The following is a 20,034-nucleotide window of genomic DNA, read 5'->3' as shown; positions in this document are numbered from 1 at the left end:
ACAAATGGGCAGTCCTTGTGTAGTGCCCTAACCCTAAAAATACATTCTTAAGTTCAGCTGAAACTAATACGATTGGAAATGTGGTAAAAACCAGATGGTGCCCTCTTGATTTGGCTTTATCTCTACAAAAAGAAATCCATGCTTAAATACAAATGGCTTTGATATGGCTATTTCAGAGTGATAAGGCCTCACATAATGTCCCCCCTAATTGGAGGAGAGAGAGAGGTGTTGCTTCAAATACAATCAGAATATACATCCTTCAATGAACAGCATTGATGTATTTGCTACATGGCCTGTTATACCTTGATGTAGTGTTAAGTTTCCCACACCTTTTTAAATGTTGAATAAACCTGTATTGAGTTTGTGTTTGCCGTTTGGGTCCCTTCAGTTCAGCCGAGGCCTCCCATTTAGCAACCCAAGACCACATTGACCCAAAGTGATACAGAGCTAACTCAATGCCCGGGTAACTCAGGACAAACAAACCACTTTAATAACTTTCTCTCTTGCTGGCTGGGACAATACCCTTCCCCGAGGCTACTAGCCAATGTCTGCCATCGAAAAATAAGGACGCCTTAAAACTTCCCCCGGGCTGACATCTCCCATGACCTATTTTCGTCATGGCGGGTGGTTTGTGAGTAGTCGCAGAGTGCTAAATGGAGAAGGGACAATACATAGATGAGAGCACACACAATGTGACGATAGCTGTTTGCCCAGAATCTGACCTGTGTTAAGTGATGACTAATGCTAGCGTCTAATTTGAGACTCGTGCTATCGGCTGTTTAATGCTGAGAAAATAATGAAAACGGGGAAAGTGATAAGATACCCCGAGGAAAAGGAAGCAGTGGTATTTATAGTTTCACTGGGGACATTGCCCCACAAAGGCGGAGGAAAGGAAGTTGTTGATCTCCTCTGAGATGATGAAGAGGTCAGGCAGGAGACCAAAGCAATGACAAGATGGGAAAAGCAGCCCGTGGTCCCCCAGGAGCAGATGAGCCGCGCAGGGGTTGGAGGCTTACAGTGTGACGTCTCCAGAGGTGATGGAGGGGAAAAGAGGGAGTCAGGAGCAAGGAATGCTTACAAGAAGCAGCAGCAGCACTTTACCACAAGACACAGCCTCAGGGTTAGCTTTGAGCACTCTACTCAGTGTCCATGTTGAGCCTTCAAACTCATAAGCAAGCAGACACAGTACACATGAATTTCAGCATTTCAGATGGCACAAGATGGAACTTCCACTAGAGATTTTTCTGACTGCATTTTTTTCCTTCCCAGTACGGATTTAGATACTTCACTTGAGCGTTTTCCCATAATCAGGTACCCCGTTGAATTGGGAATGAAAACCATTTTTTATTAGTTATGTTTATCTTGTTAAATCCCATTTTAGATACAACAGTGCCAATTTATCTAAGAGCCATGCCACCAGAGGAATCCTTGTCAAAAAACAAGCTAGGCAACCAAAAACAAGATAAGCTAATGTTAGCATCAGCTGGGCTAGCAGCCGTTCCTGCAGATAGAGTCGAAGGTTAAAGTGTTTATTCACATGAAACTCCTCTTTTTGAAATATTGGAGCCTTAATTTGTTTGATGGGATAAGAAACTCTAGTTACTGATATTTTGCTCTCTTTTGCTAATGACACAATTGTTTTGGAGGGGCTAATAAATTTGCGGTATCAGGTTGGTGCGTTGTGCCATTTCTAAAGGATACAAGCTAGTCTAACAACAAGCTAACCCTTCCTGATTTCAAGTGTCCCCAAACACAGATAAAAAAAGTAGTGTTTTTTTTTGGGTTTTTTTTACCAAAAAATGCTCTTTTTGATATTTTGCTAGTGTTAGTTGTCTTACATTAAAAAAATTAAGCTTTTGCCTCCTTGTGTGACATGAAAACGCTATCTCCAACAAAACACTCTTGCTTAGCACCACACTTCTTTTGTTTGCTAACATAACTTGATAATTCACCTCAAATCTGTTATTATTTAAGGGTGGGTGGTGAGGTGGGGTGCTACTAGTTGCAGCCATAATATAAATTGTTGCATTGTGGGCTACTGTCATGAAGAGAAATACACATGTTAATGTTTAGGAGGCGTATATATTGTGATATCATGCAGGTTGACTAGCACTGGGGGTTCCCTAACTCCCACATATAGCCTCTGGCGGGGAACCTCCCTCCCAACATTACGCTTCTTAATATGGTTCAGCTAGATTGGTGTTTCCTTTTTTATTTTAGAGACTGGTTTCGAAAGAGAACTCCCAGATTTCAATATGCAGTGATTCAAAACTGCCCTTCCCTCAAAGTCTCTGGGACCCATCCCCTTTGAAAAACTCTGCACTAGCACACTTGCCATTTCCCGATACAGCATTTCAGGCAGTATCAGAGGCATTTCCGATAATGGTATAAGTATCAGAGCAACTCTACTTCCACCATATAAAAAGAACCTCAAGGACCCAGAGGATTCACACTCTGCACTAAGTCAGCTCAATATCCTCCCCCTCATTCAAGCTTGTGACATTTGCAGAGAGAGCCTTAAAGAGGGGGGATAAAGAGGGATGAGAGCAGGAGAAGGGGGTGTAGCATCCTCCTCTCCTCCCTCATTAGAATTCTCTCATCAGTCTTTCCCGGTGGAGGAGAAGAGGGGGTGGACATGTCAGGGTTTATTAATCGCTCCAGGAAATATTATTGACCTGGACCTTCTGCTCCCTCTCTCCCTGCTGCAGTCAGTGTCTCTGCTCTGCTGTCTCCACATTCCTCCGGTGTCCTGCCTGGACACATTACAGGACACTGCGGCACAGCATGGAGGCTTCAACACACAGTGTCTTCATTGACGATGCACTTGGCCTGGGCTTTTATTTTCACCACAGCTGCAAAGCACCACACACGCAAGCACACACCCAAACACACCTGCAGTCCAGAGGAGACAAAGCACACCCTGCTCTTCTTCATTATGGATGTGAAAGCAGCTCTGTGCTCATTCTTTAATTAAATATAAACTTTTTTTGGAGGGCTTTTGCCCAAAAAAACCCCCAGAAAAATCTTTGAATCTCACTGCATAATCGTTTTCAAATCTAACCAGTAGCTTTCAAAATAAAAGAGGTGCATAAATCAATAAGAAGTGAACCCCTTTCTGAATGCTCAAACAGAGAAATTGATTAGAGATGGTCCTTTATCATCCCCCCTCTGCTTTCTAGAATCAGGAGAAAATAAGTGAATGATCCCAATCATTCAGCTGAGACTCCTGCAGGGGTCATGATGCTTTGGGTGCTTGCATGCAATGTGTGTGTGTGCTGAGTGTAAGTCTTTGTGCAAGTGTTTGTGTGATGGCAAAGAGCAGAGCATGAGGGTGTAGGTGCTAAGCCTCTTGTTGCCTGCAACCCCATGATCTGATGCTTCCACTTTAGCTTGGCTTATCCCCTTATTCGTGATTGTTTAATGTTGTGCGTGTTACATGTGTCAACATGTGTGTTTCTATCATACAGCTCACTAAGACCCTACACATGCTATATCCTAGAAATCACGTGTCAGTATAGGATTGCCACGGAAACAGCTGAAGGAAAACAGCTGTTGTCAGCTTAGAGTGGAATTTCCTTGACTTCTTTTTGCACTGATTTGAACATAAATAAATGCCTTCTTAGAGTAAAGTAAGGAGCATTGTGTAGTGAGTGCAAATGAATGCATCACCTTTCCTTTTCATGACGACCACTTGACTGCAGGTATTAGTCTCAGACATTTGCAAACACTTAAATTCTCTTACTTAAGAGTAAACTGTGAAAATGTTGTCAGTTATATGAATTAATATATATTTAAAATTTCTGGTTCTCCCCTGGTCTGGATGTTATAGTTGCAGTTTTTTCTCAATGGGTTTGTGAGGCAGCATGTGATCGCAGCCAGCCATGTTTTTTAACATTGGATTATTGTGCCTCCTTGTGGTCATATAAGACATTACACGGTGAGAGCTTTTTATGACAGGACTAATGAATGACCAGGATATGAGTGTGTTGTTCCATTGTGTCTCGGTGAACTTTGCACCGATGTGCACATTCCTGAAAGAAACAGTCATCCAATAAAGAAATATGCTTCAGATCTGTCAATAGCATTTGTGCTCTCTAAATGGTGATATTATCCAGCAGGGCATGATCTCATGAATCTTCACTTTGCAAACATGTCCGGCACTAAATTTAATATCCGTCTTCATTTTGTTTTCTTGCAGTCACAATGGTCCCACTTCTGTTTTTAATGGCAATCACAACAACATCCAATTTCACCAGCAATGACACCAATAAAACAGGTAAGAGCAACAACATGAGCAATGCACCTCAACATGTGAGATTGAGAAGCACTTTAGCTGAGATAACAACAAAAACATTGCAACCCTCTGCAGTCATCACTTTTCCCTGAGATATGATTATTCTTTATCTTCTACCTCATTGCATTCATCTGTGTGATAATAGCCCTTTTCTACAGCCTTGTTATTACCGGATCACAATAAACTTCAGCAGCATTGGACAGTAATTTACGGCTCATTGTGCGTCCTTATGAACACAGCTAATAGCCGGCTGTGTGGTTGTGACTCTTGGCTGAGTAGGCACTCTCAGAGCTGCTCATTTTCTGTTAGCTGATACTTATCTTTGCCAACAAAATACTGCTGAAGCCAGTTATTAAATCAGGCCTGTGACCATAAGAGAGCACGGGTGGCACATTGCTGTGCATGCAGTATCGATTTTGTGTTTTCACATGGCTTTAAAACATGTATGAGGCCAAGCTTTTGCACACACACAAACACATATATATCGTCTGCCTTGCCCCTTCTTCCTGCTTCTTTGTTGCCGGTGCTCCCTGACCCCCGGCTCTGCCTCTCCTTCTTCCTTAGAAGACGTTACATCCCCCAGCCAACACATCCTCCCCACCGTGCTGGTCCTGTCCCTGCTGCTGCTCATCATCGCACTGCTAGCCTGGTACTTCCTCAGGTAAAAAATAAAATAAAAGTCTAACCCACCCAGCAAGGACTCACCCACCTTACCTCCTCACCCCGCCTCACTCTCTGGGCCTTGTTCTGACTGGCTGTGGGCCAGGCCAGGGGGCAGAGCTCAGTGTGACATACACTTCCTCCTTTAGTCACTGAGGCGGAGCCCTGCCAGGAAGTGCAGTGAGCTGACTCCCTCTCATGCTTAGTGAGAAGAGAACAGGCTTCAACATTGGACCTACAGAGGAGAGCAGAGAACAAATTCTGCATCACATTTGGACTAGAACACTGTTTTTAGACATCAGCTAATGAGAAAGAATAGCTTCTCAAGTTTTAGATGGTAGGATGGATAATTCTTGGTTTATGGCAAATTTCAGAGTTTTAAAGTACCGTATAGCTTTCTTATGAATGTAAATTGACCTTGTGACATGTTCTGTGTGTGATTACATTTGATTTAAATGTTTTATTCTGACAGGTTAAAAAACCAGAGAAAAGCAGTCGTCACAACAGTTGACAAGAAGGTACCCAATGGCATCCTGGAGGAACAAGGTAACATTGTCTTTAATGGGACATTATGAGAAACAGAATAATAAGACTATACAAGCCGCAGGCTGTCATTAAAAAGAGCAATTGCAAGAACCGAAGAGAGACTTTTCGAAACACAGTAATGAAAGTGGTTAAGACAGAGGGCTTGAGGTATACTGAAGCATTGACTTTATGTTTGAGATGTTGGTGCACGTTGTCACCTTTTACATTGGGGTGGTTTTAGACTTCCTGTGGTTAATGTCATGAAAGAAAAAAAAGCTTGCTATCACCCTCACTTTAATAGCTTTTTGCCACTGCATGTGAAAACAGTGTGAACAATTATCTGTGAATAGACCCGAGCAGATGTCACAGCGATTTGAGCAACAGTATTTTAAAGACATTTAGATTGTTGTCAAGTTTGCTAACAGAAGCATTTGAGTTTACAGGAAACAATACATCTTGGGGACCTGTTATTGAAGAAGTGTTTTCTTATCTGTCATGAAAATAGCAAGTTTGATTCTGCAAGAGATGGTTGTAACACAAATATATGGCAAGAAACACACAGCCCAGCTCAAAGTAGATGTGACAAACGCAGAGTTAATGTCATGGTATTAGCCAAGCCGCTTATTACCTTAATAGTTAACATGACACACTGTCTACCTCTTTCTATACAGTGATGTCATTTTGACTCTTGAACTTTGCTGTACTGTGAGATCTTTATAGTGTATATTCAGATTGAATGTTGGCTTGGTTCAGGATTAAAGGTTCTGTTATTGATGAAAGTGGAAGCAGAAGGGTCTCGTGTGCACACAGAAACTGCCTTCTGTCTTATGAACGCGATGATGTCAAAATGACTTAATTGCTATTTCTAATGACAGTATTATTTTGCATTTGTGTGCTGTTTTGTGATATGTTTGATATGTGTTGTGTTTTAGAGTGTGGATACAGTACTGAGTCCTTATGCACCATTATACCACCAGGTCAGGTATACAGGGTGGCGGTATCAGGAACCACATGTTACTAACACTCTCTGAGTACTCTTTCAATTTACATTTTCCAAATTGTAAAAGCTAACCAAATGGCTAGTTGGGTGCCTGAGAGATTTCCACTCATAAAACCTGCCTAAAGGGTGCTAAAGGTGGCTTGTCTCCTGGGGTACCTTTGTTTTCTAACACCTGTTGTTTTTTGAGGGGGGGCTGATTTCACACTTAATTCATTGAGGTGTTTGTAGGGAGACACCAAGACACCATCATGTCATAAGATTTCAGATCAATAGGTAGTTATTTTGGTATTTTATTAACTTTACGCTGTTGGGTACCCAAATGAAAAAAAGCATAAAATTTGATTTTAGAAGTTTTAATCAAAAATGTAATTCCATTCTGTCCAATTCAACACAGAGTAGCATACAAGAGCTGCAATTGAGAGTGAGCAAACACTAGTCAGCCAACAAGCAGAGATAGACAAGTGATTGAAAAGTTAGCTTAAAATTATGGTTAAATGATAGAAATTAGCCAAAACTTAATTTAGAATACAGACCTTAATGTAATGGATACATGGCTAAACATAAAGTTAACAATAAACAGTTGTGGCTAGGCATTGATTAATGGTTAATTATATGGATACTAGAATAAAAGATCAAATAAAAGCTAAACTGTTAATAATAAGTTGGAGTAGACTGAGTGAAATGTAGTGGATAAATGTTTGAAACTGATAGCTAAAAGTTACGTTTGAAAAGTCATGGCTAAGTGGTGTAAACGGATAGCTTGAAGTAAACAGTTTGTGTGCTTAGTTAATTTAGCTTAAAGTAAAGGTTGCACAGTTGTAGTTAGCGTTAAGTTATGGCTTTATAGTTTAAATTTATACTTTAGAGTTAATTTCAGTAGTTAGCTAAAAGTAATGGTAGAATGTTTAACAATGCTAACTTTAAGTAATGTTGTTAAAGTAGCCTTAAAGTAATGGATGATTGGTTGCCAAGTGGTAGTCATAAAGTTGACCTAATCAACCGAGACACTTATAGTTCCATAAAAACATTGTAAAAAAAAATAATGTAAAAAAGTGTAATAGTGTTAAAAAGAGCAAATTTGGCATCAACCAAATGGACTCACTTGGAGGTGTTGGTATGAAGAGGTTCTTCAATGTATCTGACTTTACAGTTTGTCTAACAAAAACGTTGTGAAATCCTGGTTTAATTAAACCGAATCATTTCCCGTTGTAAGTAATTAAATAATAATTGAATGAATAAATCAGTTATTTTCTTTAACCCACCAAAAATGTCACCATAACATTTAACCCAATCCGTTCGTCGAGGGATGATCAATGAACTCACTCACTGTTCTCCCCACAGAGCAACAAACGGTGGTCCTTCTCCCAAGATCCCCCACAGCCGCCAAGACTTACCTACCCATCCCGGTGGACCACCTGGAGGAGGAGTACCGGCTCCGCTCAGCTGACGACGGCAAGCTCTTCAGGGAGGAGTACAATGTAAGCAACCTTTTCAACTTGAAGTTAGAGTAAAAGGTGGTCAGAAAGTAGGAAGTGGTTTTTACGTTGGGTGTTCAAAATAGAAGTAGTGGATCATTGAAAGTACAGTTGGCCGGTTCCCAATACGATACAGAAGTCTTGGTATTGGCCTCTGGCCTATTGCCTGAAATACATGTCAGTGCGCCTATGCGATACCAAAACCAATCAGCCCCCTCAAAAAATCATACGGCTTTAGGTTAATTATCTTGACACAATAACAAACATAATGACATGGTGTTAGCAGAAATTTTAATGTTAATCAAAGCTAGCTAAATGTAAAATGTCTAATATGGAAATATCTCCAATTGTGGATCATATACTGTATACACAATGTTTTTAGGATTGCTCACATATTGATTACCAACTTTTTTAATTAAGTGTGGTTGAAGGTGAATTTGAGCTGGAGCCATTTGCGATAATATGCGATGGCCACATTTGTTTTGTAGTTTTGAAAGTACAAGTTGACCCAGCAGTTAAATAAATTTGGTTAAAAATAAAACAGAAAGAGTACAGCTCGCCAAAGCAAAATATCTTCTTGTGCAAATATTTGCCATTTAAAAAATTACATTAACATAAGGAACCACATTTTGGAGAAAAAAAACGCTCATTACACTTGAAATACAACAAAGACATATTAGGAACAGACACAAAAGAGCTACATAAAATGTTACATTACGATTGCAGTGATCAATAAAAAGACAATATAATTATTATCATTGTTAAATAATGTATCTCCATAGCGTTAAAAGTATCTTTAAAGAGGTTGCCTTTGGGTGCTTTTAACTGGTGCAACAAAACCCTATAAAATACCTAAAATTGGATTTAAAGGGTTTTCCCACAACTGTGATACTCAGTGTGTTCATGGAAAGACGGATATATTTCTGTGTATTTTGTTCAGGAAAACTACTGGAACTATGAATCACATTTACCATGACACATTGTACACATGTCCCCTTCCTCTTTATGACTCCGATTGAGGATCTAGGTCAAAATAAAGATTATTTTTCATGTTTCATGTTGAACATACAAATGTTTCAGCAGCTTTTAAGCGCAGGCTGAGGAAGTCGAAGTTCTCAGCTTTCATGAGGTCTGTTTTTTTTCTGTAGGTAGCAGAGGAAGTGCATACATCAATGCAGAACAAAGTCATGTATAGCTATTTTTTAAAAGTCGCACTGTTTATCAGTATGGTAGGTATATAATCTGATTTTAATTATGCTTTGCAGTCGTTGCCGGGAGGTAATGCCCAGGGGACGTACGAGGAGGCCAACAAGGACGAGAACAAGGAGAAGAACAGATACCCCAACATCCTCCCCTGTGAGTGCACTCTCAGCTCTGTAGGAACTAGATTTTCTTTTGACTCATACCCAGAGCTCACAGTTTCCTGTCTGTGTGTGCACGTGTCTCTGAGTGGGTTTTTTTGTTACTGTTCAGATACAGTAGATCCTTCCCCACAGCGCATGCAGTCATTCACAATGAAACACATCAGCACTCAGAGTTTCCTCCCTTGTCTTCATTTTTGCAGCTTATATTCCTATCACTCATCTCTGATTAATTAATTAACGGGGTTAATTTTTTTCATCACTTATGTATGCGATCAAACACTTAACAGACTCAGAAACTGTTTTTTTTCCACAGGCAGTAAAATGCCTCCCTGCACCCCATATCGAAGACAAACTGAGCACACTAACTGCGTGCCAGCCTCTCAGGCAAATAAACACAGCACTAGCACTTTATGAGGTTTCGCTGATAAAAAGATAAATACCACATTCACAGTCAATCGCTAAATAAGTGCTTTGTGCTCATATGTGCTAGTGTTTTATCTCAACTCATTTTCTAACTTCCACAAACATGTTACCTTGAAAGTTGTTTGTGAAACATACAGAGGTAGGTATGTATTATCACAGCCACCAAAAGAAATGATGACTTGGCTTAGCCCATATATTTAAGTTAACCTTAGCTTAGCATAGGGCACCTTTAGTATTTTATTGGGAAAAAGACACCCACACTTCAGCAGGTAACTGGTGTTTGTCAGCTCTGGACAGGCTAGATTTTCCCCATTATTTCAAGTCTTTATGCTAAGCTAAGCTAACAGCACAGACATGAGAGGGTTATTACTCTTGTTCTAGAGCTAGCTTTTCATGTATTCTTCTTCATGTCACTTTAGTGAAGAGCTGCTGTTTCAAGTTGTTTCCATGGAGCCCCTTACCTGTACCCACGCTTCCCCATGAACAAGAAAGAAAAGTAACACATTGCTGCCAAAAATGATCATCAGTTTTAATTGTTTATCTAATAAATCCCAACAGAATAAGCCTGCACACAAAAGTTCTTATCGAAAGACTAATTTCTAAACCATCCAATATGTCTGTTATAATGATTTTGACAACCTCAGAGCAGACAAACCTCACGCGCCCCCTGAGAGTTTGATGCCCCTAAGGGTGGCCCAGACCAGAATGGTAACCAAGGGTGTAGTGTGTCAGGAGGTTATGATTGGAACATTTTTTGGGTGAAATGGTTGCCAGGCTTGAATCTTCAAACAGGGTAACTCTCGTCCATTATTTATTTGCCCTAAGCGAAGCTAACTGGCTGCTGGATATACTTTGATTTGTACCACACAAACATGGCAGTGTTTTTATTCTTTTGTTTCAGACTGTGTGGTGTGGTGTGGGTTTTTTTGCACTGTAAACCTTTAATCTTTTCACTGTTATTTCCACAAACAGATGATCATTCCAGAGTGGTGTTGACTCAGCTGGATGCAAATCCCTGTTCAGACTATGTGAATGCTTCTTATATTGATGTGAGTGTTTCTGTTTGTTTTTCCATCATTCAGTTAATTATGGTTTATTCCAGTGAGACATGTCACACCAACTGCACCAAAGAAATAATGACTATACATTACTTTCCTATGTCGGTATGGTTTCTTATGTTCTGTTAATGAGTTCCATAAATTAACTTTGACTTTATTTATGTACCAATTTCACTGCTGTTCTCTCTGTTACAAGCTATTCAAGAAGTGTTGATCAATTTCCTTTTTTCTGAGCATGTGAGGGCTTAATGAAAACTCTCTTAGCTGACTATGAACTTTAAAGGTTTGCACATATTCATAATTAAATTGTTATTCCTTTCTTACAGGGTTTCACAGAAAAGAACAAATTCATAGCAGCCCAAGGTAAGACACAATGATCCACATGATAATAATACATGTGACATTTCTCTGTTAATAGATTGATTTTTAGGTTCATGTCTTTGAAATTCCCATGTGATGATAATAATCCTTCAATGTTTCCACAGGTCCGAAAGAAGACACTGTAGCAGAGTTCTGGAGGATGATATGGGAGCAGAAAGTAGCGACCGTTGTCATGCTGACAAATCTCAAAGAAAGGAAAGAAGTGAGTGGTCTTCAGCTTTTCTTTATTTTCCTAACCATGTCACAGTTTCCCTGCCGAAAAATTAAAATGGAGAAGAAAAAAAAAAGAAAAGCCTCCAGCGTTTCTACTCCAGCCTCAAGTCTTTGATTCTGTGAAGGGAATAATGGAGTGTTACAAAAAGGATTTAAGAAGAAGTGTGCTTCAAATAGACTCCATTGGTTATGGTCAAAGGTGAAACCACGGTCTTTGATTTGAACTACTAATTTCACTCCTATGCTCTCCCCTCTGACATCTCCTTTCTCTGCTATTAAGTGTCTCTATTGTGAAGCATGTGAAACAGAGGTTATTCACTGAACAAGAGGAAGGCTTAAAAAAATCAATAAGAAGAGAATTTGTGAAGATTTAAATCAGCATGTGGACGAGTTAAAATCAATGACCACATAATGTGCAATTAGGTCCTCTAAGGGAGTGTCATAATCACCCTCAGAGTCTTGTATCGAGTGCTTTCACCTCTCCCACTTAAACCAATGTGGACTGGTTGTGAAATTGAAGCACGTGTGATTTTACATTTGAAACACTTTGCCTCCTAAAAAGTAAGTCCTCTTTAAAAGTATTGAATAATGGCTGTGCTCTCCCTCAGGATAAGTGTCACCAGTACTGGCCGGATCAGGGCTGTTGGACCTACGGGAATGTGAGGGTGGCCGTAGAGGACTTCACTGTGCTCGTCGACTACACCATACGCAAGTTCTGTGTACAATATGTGAGTAACAAGAAGTGCTTGTGTAGTTCATAGAAATTGTATGTTTACCAAAGCAAGGGTGGTGTTTGTGAAACCAGTTTTATCCTGTGGGCTTTAGTTCCCTTTTCAAGGGAGACGAACAGCTTTGAATTCTAACTAAGTAAAATGTTTCTCTGGGTCAGTGAATGGGAACGTGTGGGCTGTGACGGCACTGGAGGTGTGACGCAAGAACTCTTTTGCAATAATCAGTTCATAGTTCTTCATCTTTAGTTGAAAAACAAACTATTAGCACTTTTTTTTTTGGCTACTGTGTATGCAGATGGATTATTTATTTGTAGTGTTTTGCTACAGGCCCACTTCACATAACATCTTTCTGTTTTTGAAATAAAAAAATATGGTAGTAATTAATTTCATTTCTAAGTCGGGCCATGGCATTTTTGTAAGTTAGGAACGTGCTGCTCTCTGGGGTAAACAATGTTTCAAGATATTTGGTTGTTTTAAGTAGGGGTGGGACAAAATACCAATACTGCAATATATTGTCATCCTGATTTGTGTGATTAAATGATGGTTTTCGCCGGTCTCATATATCAACATTTTCATTCCAAAAAAATATGGCCATCTAAACAGATTTCCCTGCTAAATTGACTCACCGTGTCACTACTTCATGATTTCTCAAGTTGGTGCTGATGACATACGTATATGATGGTATCTTGAAGAGAAACTATTTGCTAATGAAGAAGTTGACTGCAGGGTTAAAGAAAAAGACAGCAGGAAAATGTTGCACTGCGGTGAAAAGAAGTTAATAAAAAAAGTACAAAAAGACGTGAAACTGAAATATCATGATGTGTTATATTATTGTCTTGCAATATATCAATTATTGCAGAAGCACTATATTGTGATTCAATTATCTTAATCATATCGTCTCATATGGTTTGGCATATCATACTATATTGAACCGTATCATAGGGTGAGTTTCCCTGCGATATCCACCCCTAGTATTCAAGCTTTCCATTCCAGTACGTTTTTAAATGTTTCTGTCTGTGGTTTGTGTCTCTGTGTAGCAAGCTAGCGATGTTGCCAAGACTCCCAGGCTCGTCACCCAGCTTCACTTCACCAGCTGGCCCGACTTTGGAGTTCCTTTCTCCCCCATCGGCATGCTCAAGTTCCTGAAAAAGGTCAAAGCGGTTAACCCACCGTTCGCTGGGCCTATTGTGATCCACTGCAGGTACCACAGCGCTTGTTTATTTTTGATTTGTTTCCTTGGTGCTTTAAATGGTTTTATTGTCTTATTAGTTTCTATGGAGATAAATATTTTGCAGCATGAGTATCTGCTTTGTTTGTCCGCTGGAAAACAAGCTGTCGTCTACGGCTGGAAATATTTTGAATGACTTGAACAATCCATGTGTTTTCAGGCACAGATGTCTCTTTGTTTCACTGCTGTTGTCCATTAACATGCAAGTGTCAGCTGAGGATGGGGCTTTGTTTTGTGTCTCCGCAGCGCTGGTGTTGGGAGGACAGGAACCTTCATCGTAATAGACGCCATGATCGACATGATGCACGCCGAGCAGAAGGTTGACGTGTTTGGGATTGTCGCTAAGATACGAGAGCAGCGCTCACAGCTCATTCAGACAGATGTGAGTCGGACAGGGGCAATTTCTGTCAGCCACATGATATAAAACTAATTCTTGAAAGCAAATGTGTGAATGATTCCTCCCTAAATATGTGGCCATGTGCCCATGGAACGTGTGCTTGTATGTGTTGATCTGATTTTATCCCCCCCGACACAGATGCAGTACTCATTCGTCTACCAGGCCCTGCTTGAATACTACCTCTACGGAGACACAGAGTTGGATGTGTCGTCTCTGGAAGGACATCTGAGCAAACTGCACAACACCTTCGTGAACGGTGACCGGGTCGGCCTCGAGGAGGAGTTTAAGGTACAACCTCTTATTCCCAATCCGGGATCATACAAGATCCCAGTTGATCAAATATCAACACGTGACACAAGAAAAGGGACCAAATAACCTTTGTGAATAACAGGAGTGCATATTTTGAATTGCCTTCAACTGTTGAGTTTACAAGAACATTGGTTAATATAAGTCTTTTAATGTGCAATTTCCTTTTTTTCACATCAAATATAGTTGTTCTTAAAAACATAACCACCACAAAGGAACATCTCCAGCATGAGAGAAGAGGATCAGCTTTATCTAAAATAGTCCCTTAGCAGTTAGACACAAAACTAACACTGTATTGCATGTAATACAGTATGATGAGGTTGTTTAGCTCTCCTAAAGCCACGCCAGCTTCTTAATGTATAGTACAAACTACTGGTTTTGAAAGGCTTTATATTGTATGCTTATGAACTTTATATTGTATGCTTATGAACAGCTATATAAGCAAAAAGGCCTTATGAAGGACATGAAGGATACAGAGCAAACGGTCATATAAGTCATATTGTCTGCATTCTGCTTTTATCTTTACAGACGTCCATGTGAAACATATATAACAACAGTGTAACAGGTTCTTTTCCTCTTTTTAAATGTGTTTGCTTCATTATACTTGTCACTTACGGTTCCATTTTGCTTGCTTTACTTTTGAATAGAAACTGACCAACATGCGAATAATGAAGGAGAACATGAGAACGGGGAACCTTCCTGCCAACATGAAGAAGAACCGAGTTCTTCAAATTATTCCATGTAAGAGAGAGACAAAAAAACATAAAATTAGTTTGTGGCTTCTTTGAAGTGTCTGAGCATGTTTTTCTTTTAACCCTGTGTGGCAGTGTTCAATTTCTGTTAGTTTCCTCTGACGCCCACTCGGCTTACCTGAAACACTGTGAACATGTTTACAAGCTACTCTATTCTGAAGGAGAATTTCCTGTTTTTTACCCCATTTCAGATGACTTCAACAGAGTTATTCTCTCCATGAGAAGAGGTCAGGAGTTCACTGATTACGTCAATGCATCCTTTATAGATGTAAGCATATTCTTTTTTTACCTAATGTTTTCCTTCTTGCATTTGTATCAGTGACAGCCCAGAAGTATTTCCTAATAAAAACCTACTGAAGGACACTTAAAGCTAAACTTCAGTGTTTGTTTCGCTCTGATTTAGGGCTATAGACAGAAGGACTACTTCATTGCCACCCAGGGCCCTTTGCCGACCACACTGGAGGATTTCTGGAGGATGGTGTGGGAGTGGAAATGTCACTCCATTGTCATGCTCACTGAGCTCCAGGAGAGGGAGCAGGTAAGCTGTGAAAGCTGCTGACGGCAAGTGTGCTATGATGGATGGTTTCATTTAACATTACATTAGTGCAACAACGACACATCTTGTCTCATTTCCGGCCTCTGCTACTAAATTATGTTCACAACTCCATGTTCACTGTTCTGTTTTGTTTTTTTTATCAGGGGGGAATTCACACTCTGTTGGTTTGTATTTTGCAGGACAAATGTTGCCAGTACTGGCCCACAGAGGACTCCGTCACATATGGAGATTACACAGTGGAGTTGAAGGGAGACACTTTGTGTGACACCTTCAGTCTACGAGACTTGGTACTCACCTTTGTCCCGGTAAGCAAATACACGTGCACTACACAGCTGTTAATGTGGCAGTAAAAACACATTACATTTGACTGCTGGGAGTAAAAAGGCATTTATTGTCTCTCTTGGTCAAATTCTTTTGAGTGTTCCAGCGCTTTGCAAAGGAAATCATTTGTCTTTATCCAACAGCTGCACAACTACGAGAATATGATTCAATGAGTCAAATTCAGATAAATGAGGACATGATAACTTGCTCTAAAATAGACAACAAAGAACAAATGTAGATGTCATTTAAGATATCATAAAGTGCATCTTTAATGTAATGCAATGACTGAATGGAAACTCCATCTTTACTGGGCTTATGGCAGCTGAAATTTGTTTCTTTTCATTTAAGTTTTCACATTTTCAATGATTCATTTTGTCATTATGTTCTTATGCTTACTTATTGGAGTGATAATTTCCTTAACCAAAACACACTGAGCTACATAGCCCCACATAGTGGAGAAGTTGGAACTTAACGTGTGTTGCCCAACCCTTGGATTTCATAAGAAATGTCTGGGGTAATTAACAGGAGAAGAAAAGAGTTTATTTTTGTACTTTTCTGCAATTTTTGCAACTCAAGATGAATCATTTCATCTTCTTAAGCCTAAAACGGTGATGAACATTAAAGCATCTGAGAGGAATAAACAGAAAATGTCTCTTCGATGAAGCTACTGACAAGTCAGAAGCTTTTACAAACCTTCATAATGAAAGAATAGTAAAACATAAAACTTAATCCCTGAATACGCCAAAGGTCAAAAATTGTGAATTTTAAGAGTATCTCTGTGTAAAAAGCTGAAAAGCTACTAATTACCAAACAAAACGGTCTGCTGCAGAAAGAGAACTCTTCTGGCTGCCAGAGTAAATGTGTTTGGGCAGGATGTGTTTAGGAAGATCAGGTGGGAGACTCCCATCTCATATATTTCATTACATTCGACCCACATCACCTCTCAGAGGCTCGGCGGAACACGCCAGCCTCCAGAATCAGCAACCCATCAGTCCACCACTCATCTGCTGCACACTTAACCTACCCTGACATTGCACCTGCCATTACACTTTCATATGCTGCTAATGAATCACATTTGAAAGGTATCATGATGTCTTGTCTGCCCGTGCATTTCCTCTCAAAGGAGAAGCAGACGAGGGTGATCAGGCACTTCCACTTCCACGGCTGGCCGGAGGTCGGCATCCCGGCCGAGGGGAAGGGCATGATCGACATCATCGCCTCGGTGCAGAGGCAGCAGCAGCAGTCTGGGAACCATCCCATCGTCGTACACTGCAGGTAGCTACTAATCATCTGTTTTTCATCATATTTGGGCAGTCTACAGCCACGTTTTGTATAATTCAACAGTGTATTCCCAGGCTTGAATTACTTTTTAAGAGTTGTTGTGTTTATTTTTTGCTGCAGTGCTGGTGCAGGGCGAACAGGTACGTTCATTGCACTGAGCAATATCTTGGAGCGCGTCAAAGCAGAAGGCCTGCTGGACGTGTTCCAAACTGTGAAGAGTTTACGCATGCAGAGGCCTCATATGGTCCAAACTGTGGTAAGTACCTGTGGAAGTGTTCCTTGAATTCATTTAAGAGCTAAAAATGTTTTTAAAGAATGAGTTCTACTTCCTGTTACTTGTTTTAACTTGACTAAAAAGAACCATCTTTTCTGTTTGTCTTTTTACCCCCCTCCCCCCACAGGAACAGTACGACTTCTGCTACAGGGTGGTACAAGACTTTGTCGACATTTTCTCAGACTATGCCAATTTCAAATGACGAGATTTGCCTTAAACATGGTTTTTAATGTTGTTTTCTAAAGCTGCTTTGTCAGTTTGATGTGTTTCTTTAACTCAGTCAAATGATCTATTTTGCTATGCACTTGTCCTCCCATTAACTGAGACTCCATCCATCGCTGTAATATAATGTATGTCAGTGGATGAAAATTGTACATGGAAAAAAAAAAAGAGTTAAGATTAATAATGTATATTTCACATCATTTATGATAATTATTTTGTCATGGAGTGTTGTCTCAAACTTGGTCTCTCATTTCAGTTTGGTTGTATAATAATGTACCTTAAGTGTTTGAGTGTTATTTTGGATTGACCACGTAATATTTTTCAAAGTTCTAGTTATTGTAAAAGTATTTATGTATCGAGGATGACATTCCACTCTTAAGTTTGGAGAACATGATAGGAATGTTGAAATGTGTGTTGTTTTTTTTTTATGTAAACATACAGCACATGCTTTTGTTAATTCATGACTTCTATCTGAGATTAGAGGCGATATTTGAACTATTTGTCATGTTTTCATGCTACATGCCCATCACCAATGTGATACTCTTTCCAATGGAAATACTGTCCGTAAAGGATGAATCACTTCAGCCATAAAGTTATGAAACAGAGGAGGAGTGACAAATAGAGCCCGACCGATTAATCGTCCAGCCGATAATATCGGCCGATATTTTCATATCTAGTGACTATCGGTATCGGCTAATTTTATCACAGATTAGCACCGATTTTACTAGATTTAATCACCAGACAACGGCATTACATTTTTAAGCATTTTATTAAGCTAGCAGTTCTCTTTCAGAAGCAGAGCGTGCTATGTGGATTACAACAAACATCACTCTCTAGAGTGTGAAGCGGTGATGAACTTGGCAGTCACTTCCAGCTGAGTGACCATCTTGTCTTTGTTATCTTTTCCAAAAGAAGTAGATAGCTGCATTTAAAGGATCAACGCAATAAATGAGTATATCTGAATATATCTCTACAGCTCAAATATATATGTAAGAAAGATATCACCTGATACATCGGTAGGTGATTTTTTTTCCCCTCCCCAGTATCAGTATCGGTATTGGCCCCAAAAATCCCATATCGGTCGGGCGCCAGTGACAACACAGGGATCGATTTATAACATGGATTCAGGCAGAAGTTTCACACTTTGATGTATCACAGAGTCTTTAAGAAACCATTAAACCGGTTTTGAAACGAAACATGGTATGAAACTGCATTAAACGTGGATGTAACGTTACTACAGTCCTCCTTTTGTCTGTAGACAGCAAACATACTTTGCTTAAACAACTGCACATTAAAAAAGCACATATAACTAAGCCTTTTGCCAAGAACCGACAACATTCATGAGAATGGTTATCGCTTTATTTATATTAGAGATTAGAGATTGTTCACAAATCAGTGCCATATATGTACCTTTTTTTTAAGACATGGATAAGAGGAGAACCCCGATGTTTGATCCTAAGAAGTAGTGGCTCAATGCAGTAGAGGCAGTAGGATTTCATGACTAAGTGTCAAATGCACAGCTCATACAGGACGTTATTCAAAGAAAAGTCCTGTAACGTCGACAACCACATCATAGAAATGTGGTTCTTCAGTGCCTCCTTAACGACAGAGCTACAAAAAAATCATACTATCAATGCTTAGTTACTAATACATGTTTAATTTAGATTACTTTGTTCTCATTGGTCAACATGAGGAACCAGAATGTTTGGAAATTAAAGCATTTAGTGACTTCATTCATAAGAAGGTATCTGATTGTCAAACATGCAGTAACCCCCGTCCCTGTGGTACTCCCAACATGAATCCAAACGTTTGGAATAATCCGACCCGGCGCTGCTTTCATCCTCAGTGACACGTGTCATTTTGTTGATGCTGTATGTAAATCCTACATGACAAAGTGCTGACATTGTGGACGTTTGCTGCGCAGCGTGGAGCTGTAAAGTGATCGGTTAAATTGTGTGTGTGAATCTGTGGGAGGTGCAGCACAAGGAGAGACTAAACAAAACCGTGTGTTTTTACGTCATGGCTTCTCTTTCGTCTGTTCCGTCCTTCCAAGAATATCAAGAGGGGCTGTGTAGACGTCAGCTCTTTGCCTTTGCTCTCTCTGTGAGTTGTCCATCCCCTTTTTCGGATTCTCAATGTCTTTCAAATGCAAGTTGCAATATTAAATTCTTCTGAAAATGCTTTGGGTGTCAATGAGAGTTTCCTTGTTATGTTATTTTAACATTCAGAGGAAATGGTTTCAGCCCCTGAAACAACAGATATGGTTTATCTATTTCTATCTCTTATCTAACTTTTAGATATGGTGTAGATGTGAAAAATACACTTAATAAACTACATTTCCATTGAAACACAGTGACATATAGGCCAGAAATGACTAGGAAGGTATTTTGAATCCCCATCTCTTGAAGTCCCATGTGGAAGTGTCCTTGGACAAGACACTGAACCAAACACTGACCAAATTGCTTCCACAGCTGCTTCGGCAGTGCAAATGAAAATAGATTATTTAATACTGATGACCACTTTACATAGCAGCCTCAGCCATCAGTTTGAATGTGGTGTGAATGTGTAGGTGT

General features: G+C 39.8%; 1 protein-coding gene across 4 annotated transcripts in view; it reads left to right on the top strand.

Moving 5' to 3' along the window:
- Window positions 1-19,642, top strand: part of ptprea (protein tyrosine phosphatase receptor type Ea) — a 61,223-nt gene extending 41,581 nt beyond the window's left edge. The window contains exons 3-21 of one of the 4 annotated variants that reach the window (XM_020644724.2): window positions 4,199-4,276; window positions 4,862-4,955; window positions 5,427-5,500; window positions 7,821-7,957; window positions 9,220-9,310; window positions 10,714-10,790; window positions 11,126-11,162; window positions 11,285-11,382; window positions 12,002-12,121; window positions 13,162-13,325; window positions 13,599-13,734; window positions 13,888-14,037; window positions 14,703-14,796; window positions 14,999-15,075; window positions 15,211-15,345; window positions 15,543-15,668; window positions 16,808-16,959; window positions 17,086-17,221; window positions 17,367-19,642. In XM_020644724.2, coding sequence (XP_020500380.1) covers window positions 4,204-4,276; window positions 4,862-4,955; window positions 5,427-5,500; window positions 7,821-7,957; window positions 9,220-9,310; window positions 10,714-10,790; window positions 11,126-11,162; window positions 11,285-11,382; window positions 12,002-12,121; window positions 13,162-13,325; window positions 13,599-13,734; window positions 13,888-14,037; window positions 14,703-14,796; window positions 14,999-15,075; window positions 15,211-15,345; window positions 15,543-15,668; window positions 16,808-16,959; window positions 17,086-17,221; window positions 17,367-17,441 — 2,046 coding nt within the window. In that variant the 5' untranslated portion in view covers window positions 4,199-4,203 and the 3' untranslated portion in view covers window positions 17,442-19,642. Of the gene's footprint in view, window positions 1-4,198; window positions 4,277-4,858; window positions 4,956-5,140; window positions 5,292-5,426; window positions 5,501-6,380; window positions 6,457-7,820; window positions 7,958-9,219; window positions 9,311-10,713; window positions 10,791-11,125; window positions 11,163-11,284; window positions 11,383-12,001; window positions 12,122-13,161; window positions 13,326-13,598; window positions 13,735-13,887; window positions 14,038-14,702; window positions 14,797-14,998; window positions 15,076-15,210; window positions 15,346-15,542; window positions 15,669-16,807; window positions 16,960-17,085; window positions 17,222-17,366 lie in introns of those variants that run through there. The other 3 variants (XM_020644723.2, XM_020644725.3, XM_029279491.2) reach the window with 3 other exon arrangements.
- The last annotated feature ends 392 nt before the right edge of the window (window positions 19,643-20,034 follow it).

This window comes from Labrus bergylta, chromosome 21 (assembly GCF_963930695.1).
Source record: "Labrus bergylta chromosome 21, fLabBer1.1, whole genome shotgun sequence".
NCBI classification, from domain to species: domain Eukaryota; kingdom Metazoa; phylum Chordata; class Actinopteri; order Labriformes; family Labridae; genus Labrus; species Labrus bergylta.
This window is presented reverse-complemented; position numbering and strand designations above follow the sequence as displayed.